At 44.3% G+C, this 17802-nt stretch overlaps 1 protein-coding gene across 1 annotated transcript in view; it reads left to right on the top strand.

Moving 5' to 3' along the window:
* LOC143764824 (E3 ubiquitin-protein ligase DTX4-like) overlaps positions 1–17802 on the top strand; it is a 118794-nt gene that overhangs the window by 59379 nt on the left and 41613 nt on the right. The window contains exons 3-4 of the mRNA XM_077250813.1: positions 10884–10945; positions 11044–11196. Of these exons, the coding sequence (XP_077106928.1) occupies positions 10884–10945; positions 11044–11196 (215 nt within the window). The remainder of the gene's footprint in view (positions 1–10883; positions 10946–11043; positions 11197–17802) is intronic.

The raw sequence follows: 17802 nt of genomic DNA on the forward strand, positions 1-17802 counted from the left end.
TCTCCCTGCCCTGCGCCTCACACACAGTGTCCTAAGCCGGTTGCCATGGGTCCTGATGGGCAACATCCTCCCTGTCCCCTTGACCCTCTATGGTTCCCTTTTAAGCGAGATATGTGTGAATCTGGCTGTCGCACATGCAGACACGACACCTTATCTAGCTGGGACTTGTAGTACCCCCACTAGTTCGGGTCCGGTTTCCTACTGCGACCTAATCCCTCCAACTGATCACGGTCAGCGTGGTTGCAGGCCTTATTGGTGGTTTCCACACTTCTCGTGCCCCAGGACCCCTTTGTTCCTTCTGGGAGCTTCTCTCCCTTCACTCTCTCCTCAGACTGTCTTCTCCTCTTTCCACGTCTGCCCCTCTCTCCCTCTCTTACTTAACTCCTCCCCTTCTCCACTTTCTCCACCCACACTTTCTACCTAATCCCTCCCTGGCCTGGAGAGGTCTAGTGATGGGTGCTAGTGTTAGGGTCCTGTATAGTGTCCCCTCCTTACCAGAGAGTTGGGGCACCACACCTCTGGCTGAGGTGCAGTACCTCTGTGGCGACTGGGCCCTCAGTGTTGCCACAGTTTCATTTCACCAAAATAGCTTGACCATTTGTGCCATATATTTCACAAGACCTCTTAAGGTGTCTTTTGGTATCAAACACCACAGTGTTTTTACATAAAGGAGGCTCCATGGATTTGACTTGTTTTTCCAGGACATCACACATGCTTGATCACACTGCATTTTGTGAAATTTGGATGTGTTGAGTCCTCATCCGTCCCTGGCTTTCTGATGTAGAGAGATCCAAGTAATAACACACAGCACAAGAGATGTGTATTCATATGCAGGGATCGCCCAGGAGCTCGCCTCTGACTCACTGGGCTCACCCCTCCTGTTTATATAGGAATGAGATAAGCATTTACAGACATGCGTACAAGGGCTCATATTCTCTAACAAAGAGTATCTATTCTACTGATAACGTTCACTTCTGGAATGCAGGTTACAATATGGCAAAGGAATGCGTCCATAAAAGGAAATGTCTACCTTGCTCAAGTTTCTTCATATACGTCTCTGAGTAGAGGAAGACAAAATGGATTCTTCAATCTGATCTCTACAATTCCCCCCTTTGACATATTCCTTTTATAATCTATCACAAATCCCCTTTAACATATCCATATTTTAGATTACCACAGGGCCAAAGACAAAGCCTTTATTTTTGGTATTACACATGTACACGCTTATATCATTAATAAGAGAATCAAATCTAGTATCAATTCTTCCGTTTAACTCTCACAACCTTTTCTTTGTTTTGCAATAAGTATACTAAAATATAAAAACAAAAATTAGTACGGTAATATTAATTAGAATCACTAGAGGATAACATAAGAATAAAGAAGAAAATTTATACTCTTGCATCCATTACACAAAATTTATCTGTGCATACTGAGATACTCTTGAGCACAATCTGGAATAGTACGTATATGACTACAATAATCATAACTATATGTATTATGCTCTGCATAATCCCAGCAACCCACCCACCAATCCCTCTGAACCAGTTGGCTGGGTTGAGAAAAGAGAAAGTATCAGACCACCAGCTATCCTTATTCTGGTCATTGTCTTTATCATACTGATCTCTGAGTCGTTGTACGTCCTTTAATTTAAATGTCATGTACTAATTTTCTATGATGTTGTACGAATCTATTGTTCAAAGGGGTTAGAGAATTTAGTCTATCCCATGCCTCCGTTGAGATTAACATTATTAACATCAATATCATGAGTTTTGTACTGCTTTTTTGCAGTGGCTTGCATGTATCCATGATGCCTTTCCTTCTAGCTTGACTGATGTAGGTGTTGTCAACAGGACTTGGAAGGGTCCGTCAAATCTTGGTTCAAGAGCCTTTCTGGTGTGTCTTTTTACATAGACTTGATCACCTGGTTCCAACTTGTGACTTCCTTCTGTGTTGTCAGGATCTGGAAGAGAAGCAAAAACTTGTGCATGCACCTTAGTTAATTGTTTCTGAAGATTTTGCACATAAGAAGTCAATGACTCAATATTTAACACAAGTTGCTGTGGAAAATAACATCCTAAATTGGCAGTCCTGCCAAACAAAATTTCATATGGAGACAGTTTAGTCTTACCCCTTGGGGTATTGCGTATTGAGTAAAGGGCCAGTGGAAGGCATTCTGTCCAAGGCTTTCCTGTTTCAGCCATGGCTTTCTGTATTTTTAATTTTAAAGTTCCATTCATGCGTTCCACCTTACCAGAACTTTGAGGATGGTACGGAGTGTGTAACTGACTTTCAACACCCAACATTTTCAGTACATTTTGAAATATTTCTCCAGTGAAATGAGTACCCCTATCTGACTCGATCACTTCAGGGAGACCGTAACGGGGTATCAGTTCGGCAACTAGCTTTACAGCAGTGTTTTTAGCTGAAGCCTTCCGAACTGGATAGGCCTCTGGCCACCCTGAGAACATGTCCACACACACCAACACATACTCATACCCATTACTTTTTGGCAGCTGGATAAAGTCTATTTGTAATCGCTGAAACGGATAGAGAGGTCGGACGTGGTGCTTCATAGGGGTCTTTGTTGTCTGTCCGGGATTATGTGCCAGGCATATAACGCATGCAGCACAATAGTCTCTTGCATAGTTGCCAAAACCTGGAGCCAACCAGACTTGCTTTGTCAGTAGTGTCATTGCATTTGCAGACACATGAGTAGGGTGGTGCAGTCCACCAACTACAATCGGGTACCAGGCTCTAGGTAGACATATTAGTCCATCTTTCTTCCAAATTCCTGCTTGTTCTTCTGCCCCTTCCTTTTTCCACCTGTCCCTCTCCTCTTCTCCTGCATCTTCCTGTGCTTGTCTCAGTCTATCTTCAGTATTTTCTGTGGGGTTTACAGTATGAACCTGCTGTAAGGGTTTGACCGCTGCTGCCTTGGCTGCTTTATCAGCCCTATCATTTCCCCTAGATTCCCTAGTGTCGAGTCTCACATGTGCAGCTACCTTAATTACTGCTACTTCTTTTGTTTCTTGTGCAGCCTCTAAGATCTGTTTGATCAAAGAAGCATGTTTTACAGGTTGGCCTGACGCTGTCATGTAACCTCTAGCTCTCCAGATTACTCCAAAATCAAACACAATACCATGTGCATACCTAGAATCAGTGTATATATTAGCTGTCTGATTCTCAGCTATTTTTAGCGCTTCAATCAATGCTGTTAGTTCTGCTTCTTGTGCAGACTGTTTTGGTGGAAGTGGTTCTGCTTTGAGAGTTTCAGATTCTGACACAACTGCATACCCTGTATGGAAATTACCTGTGTCATCTGCAAACCTACTACCATCTATAAACAGCTCTAAATCTGGATTTTGAAGTGGTGTTTCGGATACATTGGGTAAGCCTACCGTTTCTTGTAAAATGAGCTCTGTACAATCATGTGTGTCTGTAGGGAAAAAATTTGCGTGTGGATCAGTGTCCTTATTCCCCCCTTCAGACTCGAGAGGTAGCAGTGTAGCTAAATTGAGAGTCTGAAGCCTTGCAAATGTGATAGTAGAGGGGAGCAGCAAAGAACACTGTAGCCGCAAATGTCTGGCCATGGAAATGTGTTTTGGTTGGACCTGGTTTAATATCCCATAAACATCATGCGTAGTTTGAACTGTGAGTGGATGCTCTAGGACAATTTCTGATGCTTTGTCCAACAATAGCGAGACAGCAACAACTACACGTACACAGGTTGGCGCTGCCCTGGCCACTGGATCTAACCTTGCTGAAAGATATGCAATTGGTCTTTGTTTCCCTGCATGCTTCTGGGTAAGAACTCCTGTAGCATGGGAATCAACTTCTGCAGCCATAAGCTGAAATGGTTTAGTGTAGTCTGGTAGCCCTAACGCTGGAGCTGAAACAAGGGCATCTTTTAATTGTTGGAACGAAATCTGACCTTCTTTTGTCAACAAATAAGGTTCACTTTTTACACAGTCATACAGTGGTTGCATTAGTTGACTGGCATGTATAATCCATTGTCTACAATGAGACACTATTCCTAAAAATGCTCGTAGCTGTTTATGATTTCTAGGCTCATTCATCTGTCTTATTGCTTCAGTTCTTTGAGGTGTAAGATGCTTTTTACCTTGAGAAATGCAATGACCTAGAAAGACCACTTTGATCTGACAAACTTGTAGCTTTTGTCTATTCACTTTACACCCTTCTTTTCCTAGAAAACATAGTAAACTCACAGTGGACCTTTCTGCTGTTTCTAGATCTGGGCAACAAAGTAGTAGGTCATCCACATACTGCAAAATTACTACCTGTGATTCAGGTTCAAACCTTTGAAGAACTGTTTGTAGGGCATTTGAATAAAGAGTAGGGGAGTGTATCATTCCCTGTGGAAGGCGTGTCCACGCCAACTGTTTGCCCTTAAATGTAAATGCAAACAAATGCCAACTGTCTTGGTGTAAAGGAACCGAGAAAAATGCATTTGAAAGATCTATTACAGTAAACACTTGAGAACTGGCTGGTATCTGTGATAGTAACGTATGAGGATTGGGTACAACTGGGGTGATTGGATCTAGAACTTTGTTTATTTCTCTTAGATCATGTACCATACGATATTTGGGCATAGAACTCTTATCAAGAGTTCTCTTCTTGACTGGATACAGAGGAGTGTTAGCAGGTGATTGTATCTCTACCAAAACTCCTTTCTCTCTATATCCCTCTATCTGTTTTGTAATTGCTAATTCCTGCTGGGCACTCACAGGGTATTGTCTGAGCTGTGGGAGAACAGTTCCTGGTTACACAGATAGTTTTACAGGAGAGATATGCAATAATCCCACATCAGTGTCACCCTGTGCCCACAGTGTTTCTGGGACCATTGAGAGATCTAGATCTGTGGTGTACTCTTTTTCTTCAGTATAATCCTCAAAAGCCTGAATTCTGACATATTGTTCTAATGTTTCTGCATCATCAGGGATAGTCAACATAACTGTGCCATCTTCCCTAAAATTGATGTTAGCTTCTAATTTCTTTAGGACATCAGTTCCTAACAAACATGTTGGGGCACCTCTGGCATACAAAAATCTGGATGCAAAACATTTAGGTCCTAATGAGACCTCTAGGGGCACAGTATATGGCAGTGTTCGAATTACCCCATCATAACCCTCAGCAAAAGTTGTTTGTTCTGAAATATCTTCCGGATTCGGAAGAAAATCTTGATTCAAAATTGAGGAAGTTGCACCTGTATCTATCAAAAATGGAATCTCTCTCCCCCCCCACATTCATCTGTATCATAGGTCTCCTAGCTGGTAGGGAAGTTTGTAACACATCGAGTCAATCTGAATCTGGTATGGGACCATCTATGATGGTAGATTTCTGCTGGTTGTCCGTTTGGGGAGGGTTATTTCTGGGAACAAATTTGCCTGACTTTATATCTGCCAACTTCTTCCTGCACTCTCTTTGGAAATGACCTAGCTTTTTACAGTAGTGGCAAGGAAAATTGTGTCTCACTCTTCCTCCTGTATTAGCTTGTGCTATTCTAACAGGCTTACGATTCTCTCTCATATCCATGGCTATTCCTAAACATCGTTGTTTCACAATATTTGGTTGTTCAATTGTTCTCCAATCTGGAGTAGAGGATTTAAATTTTTCTCTGATTTTCGGATCTAGCCCCTCTATTAATTGTTTTGTAAAAAGTCTCCTTACTGAAGCATCAGTCAAATCCAATCCTTCATCCCTAAAGCTATTTTCTAGTTCTTGACTATATTCTTCAATACTTTGCCCAAATTTCTGCATAATCACACCTGTTGACCCCCTTTCCCTCTGTTTTCCTCCTTCTGTTCTTCCAGATGGTACAAATGATTGGGCTTTTGGATCTAGGTAAGGTGGTGGGATTATATCACAACTTTTTCCCTTTCCCATGATCCATTTGGAAGTGTCTGGATCATACTTCCAATTCTCCTCTTTAGCTGTTTTTGAGACCTCTATCATACAATGTATGATTTCTTCCCACCCATTGTCTTTGATAATTCCACCTCGTTCTTTACTCAGTCTTTCCCATTCTGTACTGAACATAAGTGCTTCTGAAATTCCCAATTTTTCTCTCACTCTTCTAATCTGTCTTCTGACTATCTTTCCACATCTTTCCTGTATGATATCTGCTGCTTCCACTTGTCCTAAGACGGTTTTGGTCTGTTTATTTCTCATTTTAGCTATTTCTACCCCAGGTGACGTTTGGACAATCACTGTGGTGATGTCTCGTTGCCTTCTCTCCTAGGGAGCTAAAATATCCTTTCAATATTTGCTATTTCTACCCCAGGTGACGTTTGGACAACCACTTCCTCTGTTGGTGGCGTCTCGTTGCCTTCTTTCCTAGGGAGCTAAAATATTGAAGGGCTCGTCTGCTCCGTTTCTTCTAATATGCAGGACGTACTTAAGTGCTATTATGCACACAAACAGACCCAGCAACACCATACAGATCACAAAACTTTCTGTGTCAGTTAGCATACTTGTCCCAGGCTCATGGACCCGCGTCCTGGGCTCATTCTATCACACCTTATCCAGGGAATGTAGAAACAAGTTCTATAGGAGAGTCAAGCATGGGCGGAGGTCTCCCAGAAGGACGCTACCTCATAACCCAGTTAGGCTGACTTCACCAATAACCTTGTTCTAACAATCGTGGCTTATTGTTCTACGCACTTCTATTCTTCTTTCACAACATGTCACAACCTTCACACTGTTCACACACTGTTCACACACTGCCAGGGACTAGACTCATAAATCTATACAATATGGTAACCCGAGTTCTATAGGTATCTACTCACTACTAGACTAACCCAGCATGACACGGCTCATAGAGATCTTTCGGATAATACAGGGCAGATAAAAGAGAACTAATAATGTCTCTTACCTGGCCAGGTTTTTCAGTTCATTTGCCGTCCATTATCCCAGATCTCCGTTGTCCGTATCCGCAGGTAAATCTCGAGCAAACACTCTCTCCTCAGGTCCCTGTTCAGGCGCCAGAATTGTTGAGTCCTCATCCGTCCCTGGCTTTCTGATGTAGAGAGATCCAAGTAATAACACACAGCACAAGAGATGTGTATTCATATGCAGGGATCGCCCAGGAGCTCGCCTCTGACTCACTGGGCTCACCCCTCCTGTTTATATAGGAATGAGATAAGCATTTACAGACATGCGTACAAGGGCTCATATTCTCTAACAAAGAGTATCTATTCTACTGATAACGTTCACTTCTGGAATGCAGGTTACAATATGGCAAAGGAATGCGTCCATAAAAGGAAATGTCTACCTTGCTCAAGTTTCTTCATATACGTCTCTGAGTAGAGGAAGACAAAATGGATTCTTCAATCTGATCTCTACAGATGTCACATCTTCAACTTCTTATTATGTTTCTCAAACCATTCCTGAACAATATTTACAGTAAGGCAGGGTGCATTATCCTTCTGAAAGAGGCCAGTGCATTCACATGAATGCTACAACCCATGGTTTCCAAACAGAACTTTTTTCAAAGCATCGCGCTGCCTTTAGCGCCTTGTTTTTTCCCAGTGCCGTACCACCAATAGCAGCAGACCACGTGTCTGCTAAGTGGCCTGTTAGTTGGAACACAAGATTCAGCACCACTCCCCCACATGGCACCTCCATTTAAAGAGTGAGGATGCAGTGGTGGAACAAGGAGCCAACAACTCTCCACTCTACCATTCAGCTTGTCCATCTGAGGCCCCCTTCAAATGTCCGCTTAAAAAAACATACACGTGGGATGGTCCGTTAATACTATCTGTGTAGTTTTCTGTTGGCCGTCCGTGTGTACACATGAACCGCTCATGTGACATCCGTGTGCCGTCCCTGTGCCATGTACCATAATAGAATGCAGAAGAGAAATTTCAGATTTTTAGGTGTTAAAGATGTGCAAAGATATTGTCACGACTCAGCTGTCAGGTGACCCGCACCAGGGGCTCCTTCCCTGTACCTAACACTAGGGGGAGCCCTAGCTCGCCCTTTTCCCTGGGATACTTCTGAAGATGAAGATGCCGGGGCCTACACCCTTGCCTTATCTCCTGAATCAGCCCTCCATCTGTTCTCTTCCCCCACCCAGGGAAGAGGGGTGCTGTCATGTACCGAAGTACACCAACCCAACAAACAATGCAACACGAACAAGAGTAACTGAAAATACCAGGCATACAAATATTCACTCAAATAACAGAGGAATGCACCAGGGAGTGAAGGATGGGAAAAAACCAAAGTAAGAAGAGGGAAGGGAATTATCACATTTACAAACCCACGCAACAGTCACAGATAACTCCTTCAAACTCCTCATATAAACACCTCTCCTCCAAGCCATGCAGCATAAGCTAGCTCTGACATAGGTTTCAATCAGGACCAGATTCCCAGAGCTCCCAACATGGCCGATTAACCCCTGTTCTGCCAAAAGAAATTAACAGCATTTAAAAAAAGGTGAAATGCTTTTCAGCGCAGGAGTAGGAGCAATCAAACCCTGCGGTCTTCTGTCTCCTCTCTGTTGCGGTAACCCTGTGACAGATATAGATAGATAAGGGATAATAAATAGATGATAGATATATAGATAGATAGATAGATAGATAGATAATAGTTAAATAGATACCCATGAGATTTAGAATTTTTGCCTTTCATGTGTAGCTTACTGTATATTTATTAACCTAATAAAGAAATAAAAAAAGTATATGGGGTACCAGCCATTTTTGGTAACTAGCAAAGGTAAAGCAGACAGCTGTGAGTTGATACTATCAGGTTGGGAAGGTCCATGGTTATTGGGCCCTTACCAACCTAAAAATACCAGCCTGCAGCTTCCCCAGAAGTAGAACATCACATAAAATGCTCCAATTCTGTTGCTTTGCCTTCACTCTTCCCAATTGCCCCGGTGCTTTGGCAATCTGGGTAATGGGGCTTGGGGTTGATGCCAGTAGTGATTTGTCCAAGAACACAGCTGGCATCGAGCCCTGGAGTTAGCAATGGGGAGGTGTCTATCAGACACCCCCATTACTAACCCAGTAATCAAAAACAAAAACGCTTTATTTAAATAACACCAACCACATTTTCCCTGGTTCACCACTTTATAAAAAAAAAATCCCACACAGGTTCGACGTAGTCCACCAAATCCAACATAGTCCATGCAAATCCAGCGAAGTCCAGAGCTGCTGGGTCTCGCACAGAGGCTGTTTGCAAATACTACAGAGATTAGGACCGAGGTTCCATAGGATTTGTATGGTGGATTTGATGGACTTCGTTGAATTTGCTTGGACTACGTCGGATTCAATGTTTTTTTATAAATTGGTGAAGCAGGGAAGTGTCAAGAGAGTGTTTATTTTCATTTTTTTTGGGGTGTGCGTGTGTACGTGTCTCCAGTACGTGTGCAAACGGACGCCACATGTACCGGAAATACGGACCTGTGAAGGTCTCCACCCTGCAGATGCAGTTAAATCATTAGATCACACCTGCTGAGTTGAGCCCAAGTCCACACTCTGCACATAGCAGCGCATAGTGGGAATGGGGCTAGGTGAGTAGGTTTGTTTTTTGGCATTCAATGTATATGTGCATCATCCTCTTGGGTGGGGCTCTGTAGGGGCATCGTGCTGTGTTGGGCTTTAAAAAAACTATAATTTCGCACTCAAAATGAACAATTCAATGTACATAGAATGTATAAAAATGTACACATTAAATTTATAAGAAGTCTCTAATGGAGCAGGTACAGCAAGGATAAAAGCCATCAAATGTTCTCAGTAAAAAGTCATTATAAATATGTCCGATTGCTCAAAATAAAAAATAATCCAGTTTGGACACAATCACAACCAGAATAAGATGCTCACATAGTCCGTTCAGATATCTCTTGATACTTTTTTTTTTTTAAAAAAAAGTGGCTATCGATACAAAATAAACCCTGAAATACTTGAGATCTCCTGGGGCATACACAATAGTCAGACATTCCCTGTCTTTGGCAAAGGGTCAGCAGAGTCATCGTTATGTGCTAGTTCATTAATGGAATCATTTTTTCTTATATATCTTTTATGTTATTTTTATATAACACTTATGAGCTTCAGTAGAGGCCTGATTTTTGTGTGCGCGATGCAATACAAGTCCAGACTGTGATGCTGAGTCACTTATCACGGACAAGCCATGAAATGGGGATAGTCAAGGAGTCCGAGTTCAATAGCCAGGAGGGTACATCATAAACAGAGGGAAGAGATAAAGGCATAGTCAGTTAACAGTCTGAGACTTTTGTCTCCATGACCCTGTTGCTGATTCACCTGTCCTGTCGTCTATAACATTTTGACCCTTGTCTGTGTTATACTGACCAGTAGCTAATAAAACTCCACTCCGGCAAATGTGCTGCGGGATGTGGAAGATGGGGTGATTGAAGGAGCAGTCTCCATCGTACAAACTACTTACATGGCACAGTTGCTATAGATCGTGGCATCTAAGCAGTTGAATGCCACAGAATTGTACAATGCTGCAATCTAGGGTCTTGGAGCAAGTGCCCAGCTGTTTGCAACAGTGGATGCAGATGGCACTGGCACAACTCTGGAGCCATTCCAACCCTGCAATGCATTTTGACATCATAGTGCAGCAAATAACACTTCACCACAATGTATGTATACTTTGTGGTGCAGGAAGGGGTTAAACAATTAATCCATCATTTGTTGCCTCATACTGTATATCCTACTCATTGATAGGTGCCATTGTCATGCAAGTTTATTCACTGTGTAATTCCAATCCTCACCTTTCAGTGGTTTTAATGTAATGGTTATCCAGAATGTGCATATATAACAAGCTAACATAAATGGTAAATAATATAAAGTGTTTGAATATTTGAATATTTATAAAGAATTTCTGTGTTTTGCATTTTGCAGGGTGCCACCACTGCCTCTATATAATATGGAAGGCTCTGGAATAGTCTCACCCGCACTTGCAGGTAACTATGGGGTGGAAATCAAGGTGAAGAGTTTTTTATAACATACAATTTGTACGTAGCTCAAAGCTTTCCTAATAACTCTTTATTGATGAAATTAGGCATAAGTGGTCTCCTGATGAGTGCTGCAGGACTTCCAGTTTGTCTCTCAGTCCCTGCTTCTCCAATTTTTCGCCCGCCCCCAGTAAAGAAAAGATATCTACGTCCAGTTCCTGGAATTCAAGGGACCAGTCGAAAAATCACTAATAAAAAAGGTGAGGCACATCTTTGAGATGTTTTCTTGCTTTAGAAATAATATTTCCTGAATAATTTTCTTTAGGCTGCAGTCACACTAGTATAATCAGCTATAATGTGCTATACGCTACACTATTGAAGCACCCTTGCGGATATAACTAGATATAGCTTAGAGAGTGTCCCTATATGTTAAAACATAACCTATAATCACACAATTAAAATGGACAAAAGTACATGACACACACAAAAAAACCCCCTCAGATATATAAAGTGCTCGTGCAAACCAGTGTTCGTTTAAAAAATGGTTTGATCTCACCAATGTAAGCAGACGTATACTCCACAGCAGTTTTGATCCGGACCAGTTGGCCAAGGGGGAGAAAAAAATATATGGAAGGGGGGAAAGAAGAATATAAAGTAGTTTTATACTAGCTTCCTGTTGTGCCCCTACATTACTCCTGTCCTAACAAGGACATTCCCCAAGTATATCCTGCTGTAAACAGTCCCCATCCAAAAAGGAAAAAGGGGGAGTGTGAATCCCCCACAAGAATGAAAGGGTAAAAATCTCCCTACGCGTTTCTTCCCCAGTCCTGGGGATTCATCAGGGGAGTTAGAAAAAAGTTGGTGCCAATGGGACCAAAGACATATCTCAAATGTCCGTCTGCATAATGAGACCCTGCAGTGGTCGGATGTCTCCCAAAAGATGTGACTATCTGTGTCTCTGCCTATAGTGAATAGTAGGTATAGTAGGCAGTGACACAGATAGACAATTCAGAATATCAAAGGCGAATTGGCTGACGTTGAAAAGAAGAGACTGTCGCAAATGCATCAGGGGACAGGGAAAGCTCGGAGTCCCGCCATGACACTAGAATGCTTCATCGACAGAGACCTCTCACTTGCTTTAATTGTGGCAAGAATGGACATATAGCGCGGGAGTGTACACATCGGGGAAGAGTTCCACACTGTCGTCCGTTAAACTAATGGGCTCCGAGCCGGGGGACGCCGCCCGGAGCCAGAACAGATGCAGAGGAGTAGTGGAAGTCCCGCAAGTCTAGCATCAGCGTGTCCTCTAGTTTGGGACGAATTTCATGGTCGTGCAGTGTGCTGCCTGGTGGACACGGGTTCACATGTAACAACGATGCCAGAAACGTACTTCCGGCGACATTTTCCTGAAGCAAGGTGGCCTGAGTGGGGCTCAGTGATAAAGTTGATGGCTGCCAATCAACTGCCCATTCCGTTCGCAGGGGTGGCGTGGATGCAAATCTCCATTTGTGGAAAGGATCTGGGATGAAAGGGTGTAGTGCTAACCCAGGGAGAAGTGAGTAGCGGACATACAGTCACCCTGGAAATGAATGTTTTGAAGGAATTCGGGAGTCTCCTCATCAATGAACCCTCTAACGAGACTCTGAAGCAGTGGAGTCCACATACTCCTCAGAGAAAAGTATTCCAACAGTTAGTGCGTGAAGCTCAAGCATCTTGCCGTGAAGGAGGAGTGTTAGGAAAAGTGATCGTTCCCGCTTCTTCAAAGCTCATTTTAGCACCCGGACAAACAGTACCCACTTTACCCGTCTAAGCTTGCATCCCATTGGAAGGAGTTGAGATTCAAATTGAGCCATTTTTCTCAGAGCAACTTCCCTTGGGATTCTTGGTGGCAAGTCATTGTGCGTGGTGGAAATGTTCCTGTACACTGCATCAATTTAGAGGATCAGGACATCACAGTTCTCCCCAAATATGAAGTAGCCCGGATTGTGAGTATGCCTGAAGAGATAGTACCATCTCAGACTGTACAGCAAGGAGACCCCTGGACTGTGATGGTGAACTCCTCTTCGCCACCAGAGCCCCAACACATTCAGGATGGACGACTTGTCCTGGAATAAATTGGCCGGACTCACTCAGGCACAAGTGCAACAGGTGGAAGCTCTGATAGGGTGATATAGGGACGCATTTGCTCGCCATGAAGACAATTTGGGCTGCACCATGGCTATCACACACGAGATACCTACTGAAAATATCGCGCCAACTAGAGAACGCTATCGGCAAATCCCACCACAGCTGTACCAAGAGGTAAAGAATATATTGGGACAGATGTTGCAGAAAGGTGTCATCAGAGAGAGTCAGTTCATGAGCTGCTCCGATATTGCTGGTGCAGAAGAAGGACGGGAATCTGCGTTTTTGTGTGGATTACCGGAAACTCAATGCTTGTACCGTGAGAGACTCATACCCATTACCCAGGATTGAGGAATCTCTGTCTGCGCTAGGAAAAGCCAAATTATTTTCTATGTTGGACCTCGCCGGCAGCTATTGGCAAGTGCCGATGTCCGAACAGGATTGAGCAAAGACCACTTTTATTCTGCCCATGGGCCTGTTTGAATTAAACCGAATGCCGTTCGGCTTGGCCAGCGCTCCAAGAACTTTTCAACGTCTCATGGAAAGGTGACTGAGGGACTTGAACTTTGTAGCCACGCTTATCTATCTTGACGAGTTTATAGTCTACGCTGCTTCATTTGAGGAACATCTCCGACGACTGGAACAGGTGTTGAGTCGCCTTCAGAAGCACAGATTAAAGGTGAAACCTCAAAAATGTCATTTATTCTGCACTCAGATTGAGTACTTGGGCCATGTTGTTTCTGCTGACGGGGTAAAACCATCCCGAGAAAAGATTGCGGTGATACAGGATTGGCCCACTCCAGAGACGTTGAAAAATGTTCGAGCATTCCTGGGACTGATCGGATATTACCACCGCTTTGTAAAGAATTTTGCCCGCCGAGCAAGACCGCTGCTGGAGCTACTTAAAGGAGTGCCCTCGGGCTCAAAGAACTGGAACAGTCGTTGGAAGGAACACCAGGAGGAAGCTTTTCAAGATTTGAAGAAGGCATTGACGGAAGCTCCTGTGTTGTTTTATGCGGACTTTTATCGTCTGTTTATTCTCCTCACTGACTGGAGTTTGCATGGACTTGGAGCTGTGTTGTCACAGATACAGGATGGGAGAGAGAGGGTGATCACTTGCGCAAGTCAGTTTCTTCATCATTCCGGACGTAATCCAGACAATTACAGTTCCTTTAAGTTGGAGCTGCTGATGTTGATGTGGGCTATGACGGAGAGGTTCACAGAACATTTGTCCAGTTCTGAAGTGCTGGTACGCACCAATAACAACCCATTGGCTCACCTGGAAAATGTGAGGCTGGGCTCTGGAACACGATGGGTGGTCAGAATGGCAAAATTACAAAACAAAATTGCTTACAAAAGAGGAGCAAAGAACACTCATGCGGATGCCCTATCTAGGGTGAAACATGCTAAACCTGAGCGAAATAGAGATGAAGAACTGGAAAGTGAGGAGGTTCCTAGGTTTTAGGCCTCTTCAGGACAGTGGTGGTGTCACAGCACAAATCCTGAATCCTGACTCAAGGGGGCCGATCCCGGGATGAGTGGATCCGGTTACATCAAGAAGATAGTGAGCTTGCTCTGCTTAGACGGTGTGTGACCTTAAAGAGACTTCCCAGTTTGGCAGAGAGAAATACCCTGCCCCAGGAGACTCGGCGGCTTCATCGACAGTGGGAACGCCTTCAGATGAAGAATGGATTACTGTATCAGAAAGTGCAACTTCAGGCGGAGCTGGATGCCACCACAGAAGCATAAGAAAGGCCGTACTGGGGGCCCACGGCACTTAAGGGGAGGCCGCCATGACGGGGTTACGTGGGACCTGGGGAGCTGGAGCAGTTTAGATGAGGTAGTGAGGTAAGGGTTAATTGGGATATGAGGGGAGGGTTAATGGCATTTTTTGAATGTGAGGAGGTGGGACTAAGGGACTGTGGGGAGGGGGCACATAAAAGGGGGCACGCTTCTCACGTGGGCATCCATTTTAGGTGCCTGCGTGACAAGTGAGGAATCTCCCACTTGCCCTCCCTTTTTTGGCTAGGGTAAAGGGGGTGAATTCGGCCCGCGAGGTTTTTTGGGGTATTGTTTTAAGAGGTACCTAAATGTACTTGTTTTTTGGTCTGTGTATGCTGTTAGGGTATTGTCACGGCAGTTTGGCGGGGGGTGGGGGTCCTCGAAGTCGGTGGAAATGGTAAATGGTGGTTCAATGAGGGGGATCTTGAGAGGTCCTGGACCCCCCATGAGAGAATTTAACAAGGCGCGGTTCGGTTATCCCGTGTGAGGTGGATTTATGGGCCCCTGGCATGGGGGTGGGTTCGGTGGACCAGGATTGGTTATCTATCTCTGAGCTGGTGCTTTACGGCTGGGGGTAAGACTTATCCTGGGCTGAAAATTGTGTAATTTGGGATGCTTAGGTTTATAACTTTGGGGCTTCGAGGACCGCCCCTCCTATTCTGGATTGTTATAAAAGTTCTGTTATCATTTATTTTAATAAAATGGCTGCTGTGGCCAATTAAATCCAATATATGTCTCAGTCTGTTGATTTGCGTACGATAGAAGTTTATTCTTTAGGGGGGGTTATGTATGAAAGGGTTATGTATGAATGTTATGTATGTATTATGTATTATGTTATATATTATGTTATTATATTATGTTATATATTATATTATGTATGTAGTATGTATTATGTATGTTATGTAGGGGGGGTTATGTATGAAAGTTTAAGAGGATTGGGGGAATTTTTTCCAGGTCACGGAACTCACGTATACCCTATGTCATGAAAAAGGAGTGCACTTTGGTCAGGAGAAGACTTTTCACTGGTTACAACGCTTCATATTTCATCCTCGGCTAAAGGCGGTTATAGAAGAGACTTGTAGAGCATGTCGGACATGTGAATTGGCTAAACCGCCAGAGCAGAGAACCCCTATACAGTCCATTGTGACATCTGCCCCCCTGGAGCTGTTAATGATAGGTTATGTGACCATCGGGCTGGCCCACCAGGTGTATGAACATTGTTTAGTGGTGGTGGATCACTTCACGAAATTTGCTGTTGTGACTCCAACCAGGGATCAAACTGTGGAGTTAGCTGCACATGCAATTTGTAAAAATTTCATTCAACCTTACGGATGTCTGACACAGATCCATTCTGACCAGGGAGCCTGTTTCTTGGGTAAAGTGATAGAAGAATTACATCGTATGTACCAGATTGACAAATCCCGCACCACACTGTATCACCCTCAGGGATACTGCGCCTGTGAACGTTGATTCAAATGTTGAGAACTCTGGAAGAAGATCAGAAGGTCAGGTGACCTGAGTATGTATCAGATTTGGTATGGATATACAATAATCGAGTACACCGAACCACGGGTTCCTATTCTCTCCTATTCGGTCAGGCTGGAAAGGGAATCACTGAGTTAGAATTGGACCCAGAAGAGGATTACCCACGGACGGGGGTGTCCTCCTGGGTTCGAGAACATCGTCATCACCTGCAGACTTTGTATCGGTTGGTACAGACGAGGCTTTGGAAGTCAGAGCATGCTGAGAGGACTCCGCCGTGGGCAACAGATCTTCAGGTCAGAGACCGTGTTTTGGTGCAAGAAAGACATCCTCGAGACAAGCTGGAGAATCGGTGGGAAAAGGACCTGTACCGGGTAAAGCGATGAATCAGCTCCGAGGGGCCTGTGTACAAGATTCAGCCTGAAGGAGAACAGAGCTCTCCCACTCGGATAGTTCATCGGAACATGCTTTGGCCTTGTCTATCAAAGGACCTAGTACGAGCAGATGAGACACCAGAGACTCCTGAGCCAGTTCCCACGATAGTAGAGGAAGAAGAGGATGAAGAGAGTGAGGAACCAAGACCTGGGGTCCCTGAAGAATCTGATCCCGAGAATACAGATGCACCATTGCTCCATTCTGTACAACCTGATTCTGCCACTCAAGGGGACTCCACTTCTCCTTCCAATTTATGATGTTCAGAACGAACAACAGCGGGCAAACCCCCCAATCGTTTCGATCAGGAACATTCCTTTTGCCAGCAAAATGTACTAAAGAGAGGAAGACGGTCATGTGTTTCACAAGAACCCTCGCCTGTGGAATGGTGAGCAAAAGGATTGAGCGAATGTAGGAAGATGGACTAGAATAGTGGTTTCTCTCGCGTGTCCGGGCCGGAACTGTCGGGACTGTCACCATTGTTGCTGGGGGAATTATTGCCGGGGAAAGCACTTTCTGACCGGAGTAGTCCTTTGCACCTGACTGTTGGGGGTGGGTGTGATATAAAAGAGGCTTAGCGCGCAAGAACGGGGCTTTTGGCGGGTACCCAGCGTGTGCTACAGGAGAAGGTTGATTCCTTCTCCGCTGACCGACGCCAACTCAGAGGCCCGCATTGCAGCGTTCCATCCCCCACGCATACAGACTGTGCATCTCCTGAGACCAACTCCCTGTTATTCTCTGAACTCTACAGCACTAACCGGTCGGTGACTCTGACAGCTGCTGACTCTCTTTGCAACGCTGATCCGGCATTGCACGCGGTTTGCAGCGGTGAGACTGCGGCCTCCACTCCAGGGCTTTATACATCCTTAGCTGTGCAGCAGACCTTTCCCCGTTCAGCACTTTGTTCCAGGATCACAAGACCACTTGTAGGAAGACCAGCATACTTCGTCACCGTATAGAGACAGTGCTTCACATTTCTCCAGGACTGGCTCAGAGACTTCTCGCGCCACCTACGGCGCCATTGTGGGATTTTCTAGCCACCATCG

This window comes from Ranitomeya variabilis, chromosome 4 (assembly GCF_051348905.1).
Source record: "Ranitomeya variabilis isolate aRanVar5 chromosome 4, aRanVar5.hap1, whole genome shotgun sequence".
NCBI classification, from domain to species: Eukaryota; Metazoa; Chordata; class Amphibia; order Anura; family Dendrobatidae; genus Ranitomeya; species Ranitomeya variabilis.